The sequence below is a fragment of the Diabrotica undecimpunctata genome, chromosome 7 (genome assembly GCF_040954645.1).
Source record: "Diabrotica undecimpunctata isolate CICGRU chromosome 7, icDiaUnde3, whole genome shotgun sequence".
Taxonomy (NCBI): domain Eukaryota; kingdom Metazoa; phylum Arthropoda; class Insecta; order Coleoptera; family Chrysomelidae; genus Diabrotica; species Diabrotica undecimpunctata.
Genome location: NC_092809.1, coordinates 108,852,226 through 108,871,599, shown reverse-complemented (window position 1 = coordinate 108,871,599; position 19,374 = coordinate 108,852,226). Strand labels below are relative to the sequence as shown.

The 19,374-nt window shown below is 31.9% G+C and overlaps 1 protein-coding gene across 2 annotated transcripts; it reads left to right on the top strand.

Annotated features, from left to right (window-relative positions):
- The first annotated feature begins 7,829 nt into the window (after positions 1 to 7,829).
- LOC140445700 (uncharacterized) lies at positions 7,830 to 19,374 on the top strand. 2 transcript variants are annotated; one of them, XM_072537963.1, is made up of 5 exons: positions 7,830 to 9,228; positions 9,422 to 9,529; positions 9,838 to 10,033; positions 10,144 to 10,347; positions 16,172 to 19,374. In XM_072537963.1, exons 2-5 carry the CDS (start codon positions 9,503 to 9,505, stop codon positions 16,315 to 16,317), a joined length of 573 nt encoding a protein of 190 aa, XP_072394064.1. In that variant the 5' UTR covers positions 7,830 to 9,228; positions 9,422 to 9,502; the 3' UTR covers positions 16,318 to 19,374. The 2 variants fall into 2 exon arrangements, with proteins under 2 accessions (XP_072394064.1, XP_072394063.1); XM_072537962.1 differs by having other exon boundaries at positions 7,830 to 9,529.

The following is a 19,374-nucleotide window of genomic DNA, read 5'->3' as shown; positions in this document are numbered from 1 at the left end:
AACATGAAACAAAATCAATGCCAAAACGACACTATAACGTATCTCCGGGTCTATTGGTCCGATTGCAACGTATAAGGCGTCAAATTAAAGAGGAGGGGGTAACGAATACATGGAGATGAAAAACAAGCAACAAAATCAATACCAAAACGGCACTATACCGTATCTCAGGGTCTATTAACCCGATTACTACGTATGAGGTATCAAATGAATATAACGTGCAGCAGCGGCTATCGCTGGAAATAAAACGAAAGGAACATTTACCATTCTTACACAGTAACGCATGAAAAGTAACGAGGTGCATACTATATTTTATCTACAACCATAATTTAGAGTATATATAGCTACACAGACTTCATAAAAATGTCAGTCAAGTAATAAACTGCTAAGTAAAGGAATCATAGTAAGTTAGTGAATATAGAGCCATGCATGAAAATGATTAAAAGCATGCCATGAAAGGAACGTAGTCAATTCAGTTCAAACAAACATTTGTTGAAAAACAAAAATTTGTTCTTAACGGCAGTCACCAACAAGAAGGTAAGACTACATGACCGCCGGGGGAGGTTATGTTAGTATGGGACAAACAGTTAGTATGAATGAATTCTTTTACATAATATGATAATTTATTTAATAATTATACTTAACTTATTAAGATCAGCTCACTGGATTAGTAGACATCTTTTATTGATGGACATCTTTTATGTTAAGACATCGATACTTTGGTGTAAATTCATTAGTTACTATGTTGTATAGCGTTCAAATGAATTATTGGGAGTTAATAACTCTAGGTTATCTTTAAAAATAGGAAATTCTCCGACTCCTGTTTTGGGAATTTCGGGTTTTAATGCTGAAAGTGTAGGCCTTTTTTCACAAATTTAAATATAGTCTTAACAAAATATAACTTTCAAGCCTGCCGTATATTTAATGTCGAGGAGACAGGTATTACCACGGTGCAGGTGCCATCCAAAATTATAGCCCCAAAAGGTGTCAAACAACTGGGAAAAGCTGTAAGTTGGGAGAGAGGTCGAAATATAACTGTGTGCTGCTCAGTAAGTGCATCAGGGATATATATACCATCGATGTTTATTTATTCTAGAATCCGAATGTCGGATCAGCTCAAACGCAATGGACCGGTAGGTGCCATATATGAATGTTCGGCCAAAGGCTGGATGAATGAAGATTTATTCTTGATTTGGCTTAAGCATTTTAATAAACACGCATCTGCTTCTAAGGACAACCCAGCATTGCTGTTACTTGATAATCACAGCAGTCATTGTTCTTTATCTGCATATGAATTTTGCCGTGAAAATGGGATCATTATGTTATCGTTTCCGCCCCACACGTCCCATAAGCTACAGCCACTAGATCTGCCATTCTTTGGGCCGCTAAAATCTGCCTATTCAAGTAAATGTTCTCTCTAAATGAGACGAAATGTTCACCAAAAAATAACAGCATTTGATATATCGGAAATTTTCAATCGAGCATTCGTTCACGTAGCCACCATGGAAAAAGCTCAAAAAGGCTTTGAAATAAGTGGTATTGTTCCATATAGACCGAATATTTTCACGAATGAAGATTTTTTGCCTTCCACCCTTTCTAACATTCCCGCTGTCGAACTGCAACTTCCTGAAGCTGATATTACTCCCTATACCTCCAAACCAAATCGAGTACCTTCAAAAGATGCAGTCTTGGAAATAAATGAACCTGCTGTTATTCCAAGTACATCAAAAGTCATCGAAGCTCAGGCAGATGTCGCTACTTCATCATCAAAATCGGAGCTTATAAACGAGAGACAAGGAGATATATCTATTGAACAAATGACACCGTTGTGCATAGTGAATGAAAATAAATTAAAAAAGAGGGGTAGAAAATTAGGCATTTCAAAGATTTTGACGGCAACTCCAGAAAAAATAGAACTGGAGAAGAAAGAGAATAGAAAATTACAGAAGAAAGGAAAGCAAAAACTTCCTGTCAAAAACGTCAGCAAAAAGGTAAAACGCGCCACGAGGAAATTCAAGTTTGACGATAGTTCTTCAAGTGCTTCATCCCACGATGAAATGGAAATTTGCAACGATCATAGTTCCGATGATGCCAACAGCGACATAGAAGAAGAATGCATGTATTGTGATGAATATGGAAAATCTAAAATGTGGTACAGATGCGGAGTTTGCCATAAATGGGCGCATAAGGAATGCAGTGGTTACGATAATCACAAAACTTTTGTATGCGATTATTGCAAATAGAGTGTAGTTTTAAATGTTTTTATATTCGTTTTTTTAATTAAGTAGTTCTTTGAATGTGTTTTTTTTTTACATAATAAATATATAGATGTTGTTTGTGAGCAAATAATTATTTTGTGTTTGATTTTCATACAATGTAACCCTGGGCGGTATTATACCATCACTAGGCGCAATTACCCGCATGGTCGGATAATTCCGCCCGAGTGTAGGTTTGTGAATATAAATGTAATACTCCGCAAAATAAAATAAATCAACACTTTCAGGCTTAAATAATTAGAAGTCGATAACATGACTGTATTTTGACAGTTGAAATTCTGTTTCAAGACCTATAGTTTTTGTTTAATTCAACAAATTGCTTAAGTGGGCGGCAATACCCGCACTTCCCTTAATAAAAAAATAAAATAAAATTAAGTTAATATTACTGAAATATGGATAATTCGATAGAGGAAACAACGCCAAACAAAAGTAGAAAAAGAACAAAGCGACAGGAAGATACTAAACGTGTAAAATTGCAAAGACAAAGGTAACAAACTTTCCATCTTACTTTCCATCAACTGTTGAAAAAAAGCAGAGCTGTACTCAAAATTATTTTATACGCGAAACTTCTTGCATTAAAACATTAGACCAATTTAGGGATATACTAAATCAATGTAAACAAATATTTGATTTTATGTTTTGTTTGATGAGTTATAAAATATACAACAAAAAAATCCCGTTTAAAATAATGTCTACAATAGGTTTGTTCCAACCCGTCACAAATACCGTTCTTGAATGGTTACGAGTATGCTTAGTAACGAAAAATGTGTTACTGCTCATACTCGTAACCATTCAAGAACGGTAATGCGACGGGTTAAAACAAACCTTATGATTTAATAATGGTATCTCTCCGGTTTCAAATATATACGGAACAGATAACTTGTAAACATAATTCTAAGACATACTCTTGTCAGAACCTTACGATGCTAGATATAAACCAATTCCATGATGCTTTTTATGCACAAAAAATGAAAAGTTATCAAGACAGTTTCATTGTTAAATATTGCAAGGCAATTCCAATTCAACGAAAACGTATTGTGAATGGACACGGTAATGAACGATTATTATCATTTACATATTTTGTTAGAACTTGTGAAGCACAAATTATACCCGAATGCAGAAGTACATTTTAAAATACATTTGATAAAGAAGGGCTGAATAAGGGTAGTCCTTCATCGTTATCATCGTACCGGAGAAATGCATACTGAAACTAGAGGTGGTGATAGAAAAACAACGACGTTTCAAAGTAGGAAAGGTAAAATAATACAATTTATGAAGACTTTTAAATGTGTTGAATCTCATTACAATAGAGAAAGTATATACCTTCTGAACTCAATATCTCCAAAATGTACAGGATGTACAAAGAGTCATATCCAAATACTCTTTGTAAGCTCACATATTTTCGTCATGTATTCAATACAAAGTGTAATTTGGGATTTGGAAGTCCCAGAGCAGACGTGTGTTCTAAGTGTTTGGAGCTGGGCGGAAAAATTAAGTCTGAGCAAAATGCGCATGAAAAGACAAATTTAATTGTGGAAAAACGAGTCCATAAACTAAGGGCAAAAGCTTTTTATCAATTGCTAAAAAAGAAGAAGCCGGATTTGAAAACAATAACTTTTGACTGCCAGAAAACCAAGTTCTCCCAAAGTTCCTGACCAGTCTGCCTATTACTCACGCCAATTATATATTTATATTTTTACCATTGTGGAAGGTAAAGGGTGATTCATTTAGCGATACTTTTTTCAACAAGAAAAAACAATGAAAAAAATTAATTTTATTTGAAAATATTTATTATCATACAAAAGAACCATTCTTTAAAATTACTTCTTAAAGATAATTTCTTTTAAATGTTGGCCATGACTACGATTAAATTGGTTCATTCTGAAGTTCCAATTCTCGATGACTTGTTCCAGCATTTCGATTGGACTCGAGTAGTATTGGCCTGCAATGCCTCAATCGTATCTGGTTTATTCATGTAGACTTTGGGTAGCCTCAAAAAGAAAGAGTCTAGAGGTGTCACAGGATCTAGGCGGCCGATTCACTGGTCCAAAGCGTGAAATAATTTGTTCACCGAATCGTCCTCGCAGTAAAGCCATGCTTTCACGGGCTGTATGGCAAGTGGCGCTATCTTGTTGGAACCAAATGTCGCCGAGACCACCAGCTTCAATTTCAGGTATCAAATAGTCCGTAATCATGGCACGATAACGGTTTCCATTCACAGTAACCTTCTGTTTTAAAGAAATATGGACCAACGATTCCACCAGCCCATAAACCACACCAAACAGTTGTTTTTTCAGGGTGTAATGGCAACTCTTGAACCTCTTTGGGTTGTTTATCACCCCAAATACGGGCATTTTGTTTATTAACGTACCCATTAAGCCAAAAATGGGCCTCATCTGAAAACAAAATTTTTCTCGAAAACAGTGGATCTTCTGAAAGCTTATCAAGAGCACATCGACTGAAACGGTGACGACTCGGAAGGTCGGTCGGCTTCAGCTCTTGCACTAATTGAATTTTATATGCTTTTAAACGAAGATCCTTACGTAAAATACGCCAAGTTGTTGCATATGACAAGCCAAATTGTTGAGAACGGCGACGAATCGATTCTTCATTATTTTCGAGTTCACTATCCGTTACCGCCGCTATATTTTCTTCAGTACGTGCTGAATGTGGTCTATTTGGTCGCGTGTTATCCAATAATGAAAACTGGGTTTCAAACTTACTAATCGTAAAGCGAATTGTACGTTGCGTGGACCATAAATTGCTCTAAGCGCACGAAACACATTCCTCACAGAACTCCCATTTTCAAAATACAACTTAATAATTTCTAGATACTGTGCCGGGCTAAGTCTTTCCATCATGAAATGTCAAACAATACTGAACAAAAGCGAAATGTCAGTTTGACAGTATTCATGCACGATCTCCAATCAAATCCCCACCAAAAAAAATACCTCTAAATGAATCACCCTTTAGTAGTAACGATCACTTTAGTAAAGAAAATACTCATGTTTTCTACTGGACAGAAAACCAACACAAAAAGTTCTAATGAGATAGCAAACTGTGTTTATCACTTTTTAAATAATGTTAATTTGCAGGGTATAAAAGTTTTGCGTGTTGCCTCTGACGGTTGCGGGGGGCAAAATAAAAACTAAATTATTTTAACAATGTGAATGAACTGGTTGACTACGGAAGATCCTGATACAACTGACAAGATAGAGTTGATATTTAAAGTAACGGGACATTCGAATCTTCCCCCTGACACTCGGTGCTTAAAAACCGAGCAGGGAGAGATGTAGCTCCTATTAGCTTCAACTACATAAGACACTGAGTATGATCTGATTAGATCGAAAACGTTATGCTACTGTATAAATTTTGACGACACTTTTAAAAGTTTTAACTATATGTTTTTATATACCTAAATACAATTGTGAAGTGTTTTAACTTCCGTATGAATTTTTGAAGTAACTTTTGAGTCTTCTTAACTGAAATAACAGAACTTTTGAAATTATTAGGCATAAATAGGTACCTGCGTTGTAAATTAAATTCCTACCAATACCCACCAAAATAAATAAATAGGTACCTTCCAATAAATACATCTTTCGAAACCTCGTTACTTCTGGAAATAAGATTTAATGCAAGTCTCAAGATACATACAATACATTCGTTGATACAAGTATCTAACAACTACTTTTGATAAATTTGGTGATAAAAATATGTAATAAAGAAAATATGCAAAAGATTGAACGTCATTTTTACTTATAAACAATAAATCATAAACAATGTAAGATCGCTATCTGATTTTAAATACTAAAAGTGAAGACCAGTAAATTATATGGAAAAGTCACACAATTTTACAAAAAAAAACATAAAAAATCCTTTAAAATGATGGTTTTACAAAGTTTTATAAATTTGTTGCTTAATTATTGCAAAAATAACTTTAAAATTGTTCTGAAGCTATTTTCTTGTGGCATGTTAAAGTAATTACTATTTAAATGGGAATAAGCCACAATTAAAGGTTAAAGTATTTGAAATTATTTATTATTATAAATTATTTATTGATTATTTGAAAATTATTAATACCTTTTCTAAAAATTCACAAAAAAACTTTCAAGAAATTTCGCTTAATAATTATTGCAAAATTGAAATTGTGCCAAAAAGCTTTTATCTACAAAGTTATCAAAAGCAATTGTTAGATATTTCCTATCAATGACTGTCACGAAAAAGGCTAATTTGCTAATTTCTTTGGTCTAATCAGGGACACCGAACAACGTTCGGTGTCAGGGATGCGTAGCATGATACCAAAGAATATTGGCGATGTCAAACGAAAGAGGCGGCACGGTGCGGTAAAAATTTGAACTAGTGCACGTAGGATAACAAAACATTTTGTATTTATTTATACACATGACAGAGTTATAAACATTTTAAATATTATTAAATAAAGCACAATAAGGTAACAAAATGTTAAAAAGTATTGTTCTGCACCGCAATGCAGTAATTATCGATCGGAAAGAATAAGTATGCACTTTTTTCCTCGTGACAAAAATCTACAAGATCGTACATGACATTCCTTCGTTTTTTTTTTCATAAGTACATTCTTTTATTTTATTTTGAAGTGTCACAATTTTAGTTTCTTAATTTGTTGTAATTAATGTAACTAGTCTTAAATGTATTAATATTTGTTTTACCAATGTTGATATTAAAGTTAAGTTCTCCTATTGTACAGAAGTGATCAGTAGTAAAATGTAAATATAATATTGTATAATTTAGTTACTATTAGGACATTTACAATATGTAAATATATTAAATGTCATAATAGTAACTAAAGACAAACTGCTAAGTAAGACTTTAGATTAGAAAAAGTTAGTTAGTTTAGGTTAGAAATAAATTACTTATTATTCGATCAGTAAACAAATCGTAATATTGCTTGTTTTTTATGCTAATCAAACATAAAAAAATTGTACCATTTTGGAATAATAGTGATATAAAAACAACCAAGTGTTTTATTTATATATATTTAGGAAATAATATATTATATTTGCCACACAACAAAACGTGGCCAGCCTTTAACAAGGCCTCGCCTTCTTTTAAAGGTCTTTTTGTGTCTCCTATATATTTCAAAGTATCGAGCAGACTAACTTCAATTTCTTTATTTGCCATTGCATTAACAAAAAATAATAAATACAGATAATTTTTACACACAACAATGATTCACATACAAAGATTATGGAAGCTCTGTTTTGTTTTCCTACGTGCGTGATCAGCTGATCATCTGTCAAAGCGCCCCCTATAGTTCGTTGACATCGCCAATAGACGCGTCTATATTCTTTGATGATACTATCCTATCCTGCCCGGGAATCTCTTATGGGAGTGACAGTCCTCTGAAATTTGTATTTCCTAAGGACACCAGAGGGCGTAGCATTCGTAGCAAAGCTTTGTGACTGCGCAACGCAATACCGCAACCAACAAAACAAGTACGCCGTACGCCATTTTTATTGTGGTTTCGACACAGTGTTTCGACACAGTATATTGCTTATAAAGAATTCTTTATAAGCAATATACTGTGGTTTCGAGTTGTATTAATTTGCGATTGGTAATTACTTACATTAGTGAGGATAGTCGGATTTGTCTGAAATTTGGACAGTGGATTATGTTTTATTTTTTATTCACTTTTCAATCTATACATTTTTTTACGCTGAGCTATAGTTTTTCTGTATTTCGCATTTAAAAAACTGATATTTTGACATAAATTTCAAGATGCCGCCGCCATTACAGCTGCTGTCAATGATGTGCGTGTGCGTAGTACATACTTCTTGATCCAATGTTGCCACACTTTTTAAATATATTGTTTATTGTGAAAATATTATTTCTAAAGCTTCTCAAGTATAATAATAAATAATGATAATGAGTATCATTTCCGTTTTCTGTTTCTAAGGGATTCGTATAACTGTATTTCATTTGTTATTTACTTATGTTATTACATATAGATTATAGTTTATTTCGTTTTATGTTGTATTTAGTTGGATGCATTAGTTATTAACTTCTTTATTAATTTACATAGTTAGATGTGATTATATTAATTAAGATTAGGTTTTAATTTGTTTTTTTTTTATTGGTACCCCATTTTGCTTATTTAAAGTACGCCGTAGCGTGTTTAAATTCAACTTTCAAAAACGCGTGTTTTAAAGTTACCCTGGCAACATCAACAGTTTTAAATATTTAGCTGACCTGACAGGAGTACATAACTTGTAATGTCAAACAAATAATATATGAATAAAATATTAGTAACAAATATTTCAACAGCTTTATTCAAATATTTGGAAATCTCAATTGTCCCAATCTTTTAATCTTATACTTACTTAATATACTATACTGATAACGAGTTTTGCAAAAATATTTCCGAGTATTTCGTTTTATGTTTTATTTTGTTGGATGCATTAGTTATTAACTTCTTTTTTAATTTAAAGTTTTAGATGTGATTGGATTAGTTTAGATTAGGTTTTATTTTGTTATTTAATAGTCAATAATGATTTTTACAAAAACACTAATTCTGCAACCTGACAACAGTGTTTAAAACTTAATTTCAATATATTTACTCCACAAAAAGCAATATTAAGTCATATATTGTGGTACACTTAAAACTTAAAACTTAAAAATTTAACATATTTACTCCGCAAAAAAACAATATTAACTCATATGTAGTATACTATTATTAAAACTTAAATTCAATATATTTACTCGGCAAAAAAAACAATATTAAGTTATATGGAGTCTCTTATTAAAATTTAAATTCAATATATTTACTCCGAAAAAACAAATATATATGTGGCAACATTGAACCTGCGCAGAATATTGTATATTGTGCGCAAACGCGCTTGACTTGTTTTTCCAAATAAATAAATTTTGGCCATTTTTCAATATTTTATATTTTTGGATAATTTAACGGGGAAAATGATTGGTATTTACAATTGATTTATAAATTTTATGTAACTACTAAGGCTATTTCGTCTTTTGATAACATTTTTCTCTTGTTAATTTTTGATTTCCTATACTTTTTATGATTTTTTTTTCAATTTTTGTTACATTTTTTCACTTTTTGTATATTTCCGTAGACGTAAACATGAAAATTTTGCCTTTTTTCTATTTTTCAGGCTAAGTCCAACAAAAATTCGCATTTTTAGGGACCCTCACTAATGTAAACAAATACCAATAATTACAATAAGGATGCTCAAATGCATATTTTTCCAAAAGATAGGGCTGTAAGTAGAAAATGCTGATATAAGATTTTATTTATTTTTTAATAATTGCCTTAAAATGTCCGATGTTGTCCCAAACTTCTTTCATTTCACGTTATGATGTGTATTAGAATTGTTGCCGATATAGAATTAGGTAAAAGTTTTTTAGGAAGTAAAATTATCGCCATTAAAAACGTGGCAATTCTTCAATGTTTTAAGAACTTTTTCTACAACACTTTTGTTTATTTGTCCTTTTGTAAAGCACCTCTAGAAACATACTGTGTAACATTATTTCACAGAAAATATTAAAAAAAAAACTATTTATTTTTTAGCTTTATGATATTTGGATTAATAAAATTGGTAGAGAAGACTTGAAGGTGAAACCTATGGACAGGGTCCGAAAGTCATACCGCATTTGCACAATTCATTTTGGACCAGAAGCCCGCTATGTTGGATCGAGATATAAGTCCACCTTGAAATGTGATGCTATTCCTTCTCTGTTTCCCAATACTGCTTGCAGGAGGGAAGGTGGGTTTTATTAGTTATGTCATAAATTATATCTTCATAGAAATCTGGATGTTTTCATAGTGTTACCAAGAAATGTAAATAATAGGTATTAAGTACATGTTTTTTTGCAGCTTCTTCTGCTAAAGTGTATAAGTCCCCTGCAGAGAATTCTAGAACGGAGCAAAGAGAATCAAGAGAAACTGAACAGGTTAGCATTGTTATGCCATCAACTTCTCAATCAATCTGTGCAGAAATTTTACCACTTCGTTCTACATCTACACCAGAACGAAAAATTGAAACTGAATACGGAATGTGTACCCCAACAAAAGTGTCAAGTAAGTTTTTTTGTAACATAAATTCGTATGTATCTAAAGATTTTATGTTACCTATCATGAATTAAGTTGCAATATTTAAAAGTTCATGCAATGTAGGTTATAATTTTTTACAGATTGCAAAGCAAACAAAAAAAATATAATTGGGATTTTAATAATTGTTCTAGGTGTTTATTTAAGTTCCCAAACTAGTAGAGTAAATATAGTTTTTACTTCAGAAAAAATCAACCTTACACAAATTACTTTTCATACTAAACAATGTTCCATTCAAAGAAAATCTCAAAAATTTTGTTCCAACTTTTTTTTGAGAGAATTAAGAAAAATTAAAAAAATGTAAAATAAAAACTGTAAAATATCACTTAAAAAAAATGTTTGTAAAAAGTCATATAATTTTTTTCTGCACAACTTACCTAAAATACATTTAATAACAAACTTGAAAAGTAAGAAACATGTTAAACAAAATTTTTTGAGCTCTTATATGAACTCTTTTTCTATAATATCACTATTTTTTAATCATTTGTGAAAATATCATTGTATTGCAACAACGCAATTGCATCAACGTTTTGCAAGATGCAACAAACATTTTTTTAATGTCAAATCAAGACTGAAACAATTCGTCAAACTGGAGCTAAATGTCTTCTTGCATTGTACTGTGCTGCAATGGCTGATAAGGATTTAAATGAATTTATTTATTTATTTATTTATATACGGCATCCATTTACTTACAATTTTTACAAAGTTACATCTTACAATCAATAAATTATTAAAATAACAATCACAAGTTTTACAAAGTTACACCTTAACAACAATAAATTATTAAAATAACAAACACCTCAGAATAATACAAACATATAAGAATAATATAGATGTACAATAAACTTATTGTAAGATACTTTTTAGTTGTTTTTTAAACAAACTAATTTTGGAGTCAAAAATATCCATTTGTCTTGGTAGGCTATTAGCACTCCGGACCAATCGTGTAGTTGGTTCATTGATACCATAATTAGTGTGGTGAAATGGCACTGAAAAGATTTCTGATTGTCTGTTGCTTCTACTAGGAACTTTAAGACTAACAAGCGATAAGAGTTGAGGACAATCTATAAAAGCATTGATAACTTTGTGTAAGAAACATAAATCTAACAATGTCCTCCTTGACTCAAGTGTTGGTAAGTTAAGACTATCTCTTACCCACTGATAGTTGTATTCCTCTCTCCTGTATCCACTCTTATAGGCTGCTACCCTCAGAAATTTATTCTGGACTCTTTCAATCTGTTGAATGTAACAGTGGTATGATGGGGACCATACAACTGATCCAAACTCCAGAATGGGTCTAACGAGACCACAATAAAGTTTTCTAAATGTAAACAAAGACAGGTCCACTGATGTGCGTTGGATAAATCCCAGCACTTTCATCGCTCTATTTGTTACTTGGTTGATGTGGCTTGAGAATGACAGTTTGGTGTCTAACCAGATTCCCAAATCTAATACTTCATTTTTCGAGGCTAATGGCAAGTTATTTATGTAGTAAACAAATTCAATTGGATTTCTTTGCCTTGAGAATGTCATTTTATGACATTTGTTTATATTGAGTGACATTTTGTTTAAAGTGCACCAATCATAAAACGATTTAAGATCTTCCTGTAATATAGCAGCATCATTCCAGGATTGAATTTTTCTAAACAGTTTTACATCGTCAGCAAACATAAGAACACTACAATTTTTGATTTGTTGTACTAAATCAACCAGAAACAAACAAAACAAAACAGGGCCACAATGGGAGCCTTGTGGCACGCCCGATGGAACTGTTATTTCAATTGAAGTGTCACTTCCCAAGTTAACTGCCTGCGTACGGCCACTAACAAATTCTGTAATCCACTGAAGAAGGGGATCCAAAATACCCAAAGCTCTTAGTTTTTGTAAGAGAACCCCATGGTTTACCCGATCAAATGCTTTGGAAAAGTCAGTATAGATTGAGTCAACCTGGACTCCCTCTTCAAAGCTGTTGTATATATGATTCACATACAAAACTAGGTTGGCATCTGTTGACCTCCCTCTCATAAAGCCAAATTGTTCAGGATTAAAAATGCTTCTAAAACTCCATGTCAGTTTCTTACTAACCAAACAATCAAGCAACTTGGGCAGCTCTGACTGATTACAGACAGCTCGATAGTTTGATATATCGTTCCTTGCACCCGATTTAAAAATCGGCTTTAAAAAACTTTTCTTCCAGAGACTGGGAAAGCTACCAGTACCAAGTGATCTGTTAAAAATAAACAAAATTGGTTTTGTAAGTACACATATACATTTTTTCAGAAAATAGGCTGGGATTCCATCCGGCCCTGCACATAATCGGTTTTTACAATTTGCAATAGTATCATAGACCTCAGTTGCTGTAAGTATTATAGAACTCAAACAAATCGAACTGTCAAAATTAAAAAAAAGGTAAAGTATCTTTTTGTTCATCTGAGTAGACAGATGAGAAATATTCTGCGAACATATTGGCAGAGTCCTTGATATTTAAGCTAACCCTATCATTATAGACCATTCTGGATGGTATATTATACCCATTTCTTTTGCTTTTAATATAAGACCAAAAATATTTTGGATTATCAGAAATGTTATTTTGTATCCCATCTAAATACTGTTTCTGACAGTCTGCTCTTAAAATTTCACACTGGTTTCTTAAAGCCACAAAACGGTCATAATCATCTTGCCTACCACTAATTTTAAATTGTTTGTGGGCCTGTTTTTTACATATAATTAGATTACGCAGCTCTGACGAGAACCAAGAGGGAAAGGTAGAGGTTTTATATTTCTTTAGTGGAACAAAGTGTTCTATCAGTGAGTAAATTATATCATAAAAAATGACCACCATACTATCAACTGTACCATTAAGAAACAGTCCCTCCCAATTTATACTTGCTAAATAATTATTTATTGAAAAGTAGTCACCATTTTTGAAATCATAAAAGTATTCCTCGTAATTCATAACATCAAAATTTTCTTCACACACTAGTTCAAAACTGATAGCTGTGTGATTTAAACTATTCTCAAAAATTTTATCTACTGCTGGAGTAACATTAATAGATTCCAAATTACTAAAAACCAGGTCCAATGGGACTCCTTTGCTGTTCAAAATATCATTCTTTTGAAAAAAGTTATAGAAACTAAAGCAATTTGCTACAATACTTACAGAGTCATTTCCAGTGCCTGTCACTGTCAATCCCAACTCATCATTGCCCCATTTAGCTTGTGGCAGGTTGTAATCACCTGCCAAGACAAACAGACTATCTGAAAAATTAGTGTAAACATATTCAACAGTTTCACAATGTCTTAAATAAGACTGAGAAGGTGATGGAGAAGGTATATATACACAGCCAATAACAAAATTTTGAGTTTTGATTTTAAATGTTAGGTATAACTGATATATGTCAGAGTCAACAAGAGGAACTATGATTTTTTGAGTAGAAAGGCTCTTTTTAGCTGCGATTAATATACCACCTCCACGTGTCTTTAGAGTGTTTAACCCCACTTCACGATCACATCTATAAATTTCATACTCTGGAACTCCCAATTCAGCATCAGAATAATCTGAATTCAACCAAGTCTCTGCAATCATTACTATATCATAGCAGGAACAACTCAAAGCTTGCTGGAAACTCTGTATTTTTGTTCGCATGCCCCCAGTGTTGAGATAGTAAACACATACATTTGATTTTGATTTCAAGGAGTCATTTTTACTTATATCACGGTCTGATCTCCTCGATCTTGCTGAAAATTTTCAGACTGGCGTTTATTGCTAATCCAAAACTTTCTTAAAATGATGCCTTTAGGCCAAATATCCGGCCTCGAAAAATCTTCCTTGTCATCTGGATGGATGCTTATTTTGAAAGAAATATTTTCACCTTTAACTGGTAACGGTTCAACCTTAAAATCCCTAATATTTGGACAATGCTTCTTAACATGTTGTTCAATAAAGGTGGGCGTAATACCCATTTTTACGCGACCAAGATAAAAATAAACTTTATGAAAAGAACTAGCAAAATTTTCATCTCCTTGGAAATTCGCTTTACCCAAAACAAACTTTTGGTCATTTCTCCTGGCCTTTCTTCTCTGTACCAGGGTAAATTCTTGGTCATTATCAGCAGAATGTTTATTTCCAAAGTTGTTTATTTTGTTTTTGTTTACAATTTCTTCTTTTTCTCGATGTTTGCTTTGGCCTGAGATTACATTTTCTTCTTTTTCTAGATGTTCGCTGTGGACCAAGGTCTTCTGGTCTTTTGGCAAGTGGGAATTAGAAGAAGAGCTAGCAACGTTGACTTTCTCTGCTTGGCCACCTGATTTCGATCTGTCATTGTCCTCTGTCATTGAAGGACGGGAGGTTGGAGTTGCCACGTTTACCCGGCTTTCTGAAGAGCTCTGATTTAGTTTCGAAGTATCACTCAAAAGTTTCACTTGATTTAGTTTCGAAGTATTACTCAAAAGTTTCACTAACTCCTTGTTGCTGTCGATCACCATTTTAGATGTTATTACAAGCTTTTCCTGAAGATTCTGTTCCAAAATCTTCATACCCTCACTAAGTTCACATTTTACCATTTCTTTTATGGCATCTGATAATTGTGGAATGGTTAGTTCAGAACTTCCTAGGTTCCTAATCGGGCCATCAATATTAGAGAATTGACTTATGCAATCTTTGCACCATATTATAATGGTTCTGGTTTTAGCAATTGCACATCTTATTTCTTGAGAGGAAATCTTGCTACACTCCTTACATGATACTTTCTCGCAGTTATCACAAGCACATCCAAACAACAGAGTTTTACTCTCTTTAAAATAACAGGTCTGATCACAAAATCCGCACTTTAGCTCCTCCATAACTATAAAGAAACAACGGAGCGAATAACTGGCAACGCTGTAGATTATTGGATCCTTAATAAACTCAAATATCAGGGCGAATTTTACTATTTTCACTGGTATTTCACTAAAATTACTAGCACAAAACTATGTTAACAACAATTAACATTTAGTTAGTTATTAATTGTAAGTATACATGTCTCAAATACACATTTTTATAGGCGATCTTTACCGCGTGCTTTTTGACAAATTTAGGTATAAAACTTTGGTCAAAAATGCTGCAAAATCTAAAACAGTTAATCTGGCACTCCTTCCACCTGCTGAAGATTTAGCTAATCTGATAGAATTGCTAAAAATGATTTTTTGTTCATGGAAAACTGGCTGTGGGAGTCAATGTGATGCAGAAAAGCTGGATTATTCTGCACCACTGCTTGCTCTCATTGTTCCGGACAAGACCGTTTAAATTGTTCAGTTTTCAATTAACAAGAAATTGAAGAATCCGGCATTTTGAATTTTCAAATTGTAATGTCAGATTCGGATTCAGCATAATCAAAAACAAAATAGAAACATTTTTGATCAATGTAACATAATTATAAATTCACCGATATTTTTTAAATTATTTATACAAAAACAGCTTTTATTGTTTAAACAATTAATGCACAAGTAGCAGTTAAATCTGTGATTAGAACTTTGTCCTTTAAAATATATATAAACTAAAAAAAGGTTTTAGAAAAATATAAGCTTTTTTGATTTTTTCCAAAACAGTGCATGTTTTCGATCTATATTGACTCCACTAAAATCTTAAAATGGTGGTTAGTTTATATAAATTTAGTTAAAAGATTAGAATGATAATTGCACGATTTTCATTATAAACTAATAGTCACAGTATAAAAGGGAAATAGTTGGTACATGTTTAAATAGATAGGTTTTGAATAGTTTATGTATTATTTTCAAAAACACATTTTATTTTTAGGTCTGAACAAATCCACAAGCATACTGTCCTACATCAGTGTAAAACGAACTGCAGAGCTTACACCAAAAGCGAAGAAAATGTACAGAATAGCTTCCAGTCTTCGCAGAACTGCCAAGAAATTAAACTTCCTTTGTAAACTCGTTTAAATCATTAATTGTGAATAATTTTTTGTCTAGCCATTCTTACTCGTCAAATTGTAAAAATGACGACTTAGAAGGATTGGACAATTTAAAACATATGTTAACTTCCCCAGTTCCATTGCAAACAACCTTTTTTAAAATTCCTGATATTCAGTTACCTAAGTATAAATCAGGCTCTAGCACTCTTTTAAGACGAGGGAAGTTAACATATGTTGCCGGATTTGTGGCAAAAAAACTGTTACATTTTATTAAAATATGCCCACAGTGCCGACAGGATTTAGTAGGAGGTGACAGAAATGAACCAGAATATTTTGTAATAAATGCTAGAGCATATTCTGCTAAAGCCTTGCTTGCATCTTCTACCAACTTTAACAAAATTTTTCAAGAATGTATATTTCTCTTAAGCAATTTGTTGCCTCAGCTTTGTCACTTTTCAAGCATTACCTCTGTAATGAAATTATTGGTAAAAAATTAATTCAAAGGAAATATTTTTCTTTGTGAGGATCATAATTTACTACATCTATTTCTAAATTATGTTTCCAAATTTCATTTATTTGTTTGGATAAAAAATATTAACAAAATTCTTAAAGGAAAACAAAAAGCTGGTAATTCGTCTGATAAAATAAAAATATATGCGACAAAAAAATTTGAAAAGCGACAAAAATATTTGTTTTCACAGCTACCAATACAAGCTCAAAATCGGTTAAGAACAGGTCAAGAGGCCTAATATAAGAAGAAGAAGAAGTTTATTGATTTAAAAATAGGGAAAGCCCTAATACATACAAAATTAATCAATTTATAACATTCATATATGATAAAAATAACAATTACACTTAAAATATAGTATCTACACTTATTAAAAAATATAAAACAATAATATAAAACATGACAACAAAACAACTACCTAACTATTGGTGCTTTTAATATGGTCCATTAATTTGCTTTTAAACATCTGTATAGATGAACAACTTTTAACTGTCTGAGGAAGCTTATTAAAAAGATCCTTAAACAACAAAGAGTTTCTTGAAGCCGTCCTTTTTGTTTTCACAATGTGTAAATTGCACTTGCCTCGAGTAGGGTAATTGTGAATATCACAATTCCGTGTAATAAACTCACAAAAGTAAGCAGGGGCCAAATTATTTAGAATTTTATAAATGAACAACATTTATGTAAGGTAAAAGACCCTTTGTTGAACTAAAACCCACTGCAGCATGCTAAGCATTGTTGCTATAGGTGTATATCTGTTTCCACCAATAATGATTCTCATTCCACGATTTTGTAATTTTTGCAACTGGGCCGATTGATTTAAATTGAAGAGAAAAATAACTGACGAGCAAAAATCGAAGTGAGGTTGAATAATTGCATTAAAAACTGTAATTTTAGTTGCAGTTGACAAATTTTTAGATATTCTTGAAAAAAAGTATAATTTTTTAGAAATCTTTTTTAATAGGTAATTAAAATGGTCATTAAAAGACAATAAATTATCCAATTGAAAACCAAGGTACTTAATTGTTGTAATGATTTCTATTTTGTCATTGTCAATTTGAAGATTAATAGTATTAATATCAATATTTGAGTATTTGTATTTAGTTGTTATTATCATAGCCTTTGTCTTTAACACATTTAACTTTAGTTTGTTGATCTTGAAATATTTATTAACAGACTGCAATGCTGAGTTCATTTTATATACAGCATTTTCTAAATTTGAATCAAAACATGCAAGTAGGGTGTCATCTGCATACAAATTAAAGAATTAATTATATCATTTAAATACAATATAAGCAAAAGGGGTCCTAAGACAATACCTTGAGGTACCCCAATATTAACACTAATTGCAGAAGAAGTAATATCATCAATCCTCACTTGTTGCTTTCTATTCAATAAGTAATCTTTAAACCATTCAAGAACATTTCCTCCAATACCATAGCCTTCTAATTTAGTGACAAGTATATTACGATCAATAGTTTCAAACGCTCTTTTTAAATCAAGGAATACTACTACTACATAATTATTATTGTCCAATTCAGACCTGAATTTACAAAGTGAAAGTTGCAGGGCAGTTTCATATGAATACTTTTTACGAAAACCTGACTGAGTATTCGTTAAGATTTCATTTTTATCAATGTGATCCATGACTTGATCATATACTACCAATTCTAATAATTTCTCAATGGGCGGAAGTATATTTATAGGTCTAAATTCATCCGCATTAATAGTATTATTAACTTTTGGTATTGGAACAACTGTACTGATTTTTAATAAATCTGGAATTGTTGATGATCTAAGAGAAGTATTTATAAAATTTAAGATAACGTGACCACAAGTTACAAAAAACTCTTCTAATATTTTGGAGTTTAGTATTTCATTAATGTTACTTCTATTATCTAACGACTTAACCATGACTGCCAAGTCGCTCAGTGACTAACCGAAATTCATGTATACTAGGATGCAAATTCTGATTATCATAACTCCATAGTTCTTCAGAGTCGATAGTTTCAACAATTTGCTGAATACTAGAGACGAAATACTCACCAAACTGACCTATTTTGTATTTTTTTTGTAACAATAAAGTTGTACTTCCTTCTACTCTTTTTGTCATTTATGTGGACCATTTATGGAATGTCTATGCAAACAGTTTAGTAATACAACGGCTTATTTGGACAATGGTTAGTTATATTATTTTTTTTTTTTAATATTGTTAGAACTTTAAAAACATCTAACATTTAATACATGATCTACGGTGTTAGTTTAAACATTTTCAGAATTATATAATACACAGGCATTGTTATAGGGCATTTTCTTTAAAATCCTACTCACGCAAAACTTTAAATGCGATTACCCTACATTTTGGATTTGTGCCTATACGTTACTAAGGGTGCGATATTATAAATTCAAGTCATTTGATCAATAAACATCAAAATGAGATTTTTTTGGCAGTATGCCGACGATATTAATAGAAAATTTTTGATAATGTATTAGATATAATTTATAGAAACTACAGAATAGCCACTGTTTAACCAACTACATTTAAATACATGTAATTAATGTTTATAAAAAAAATAA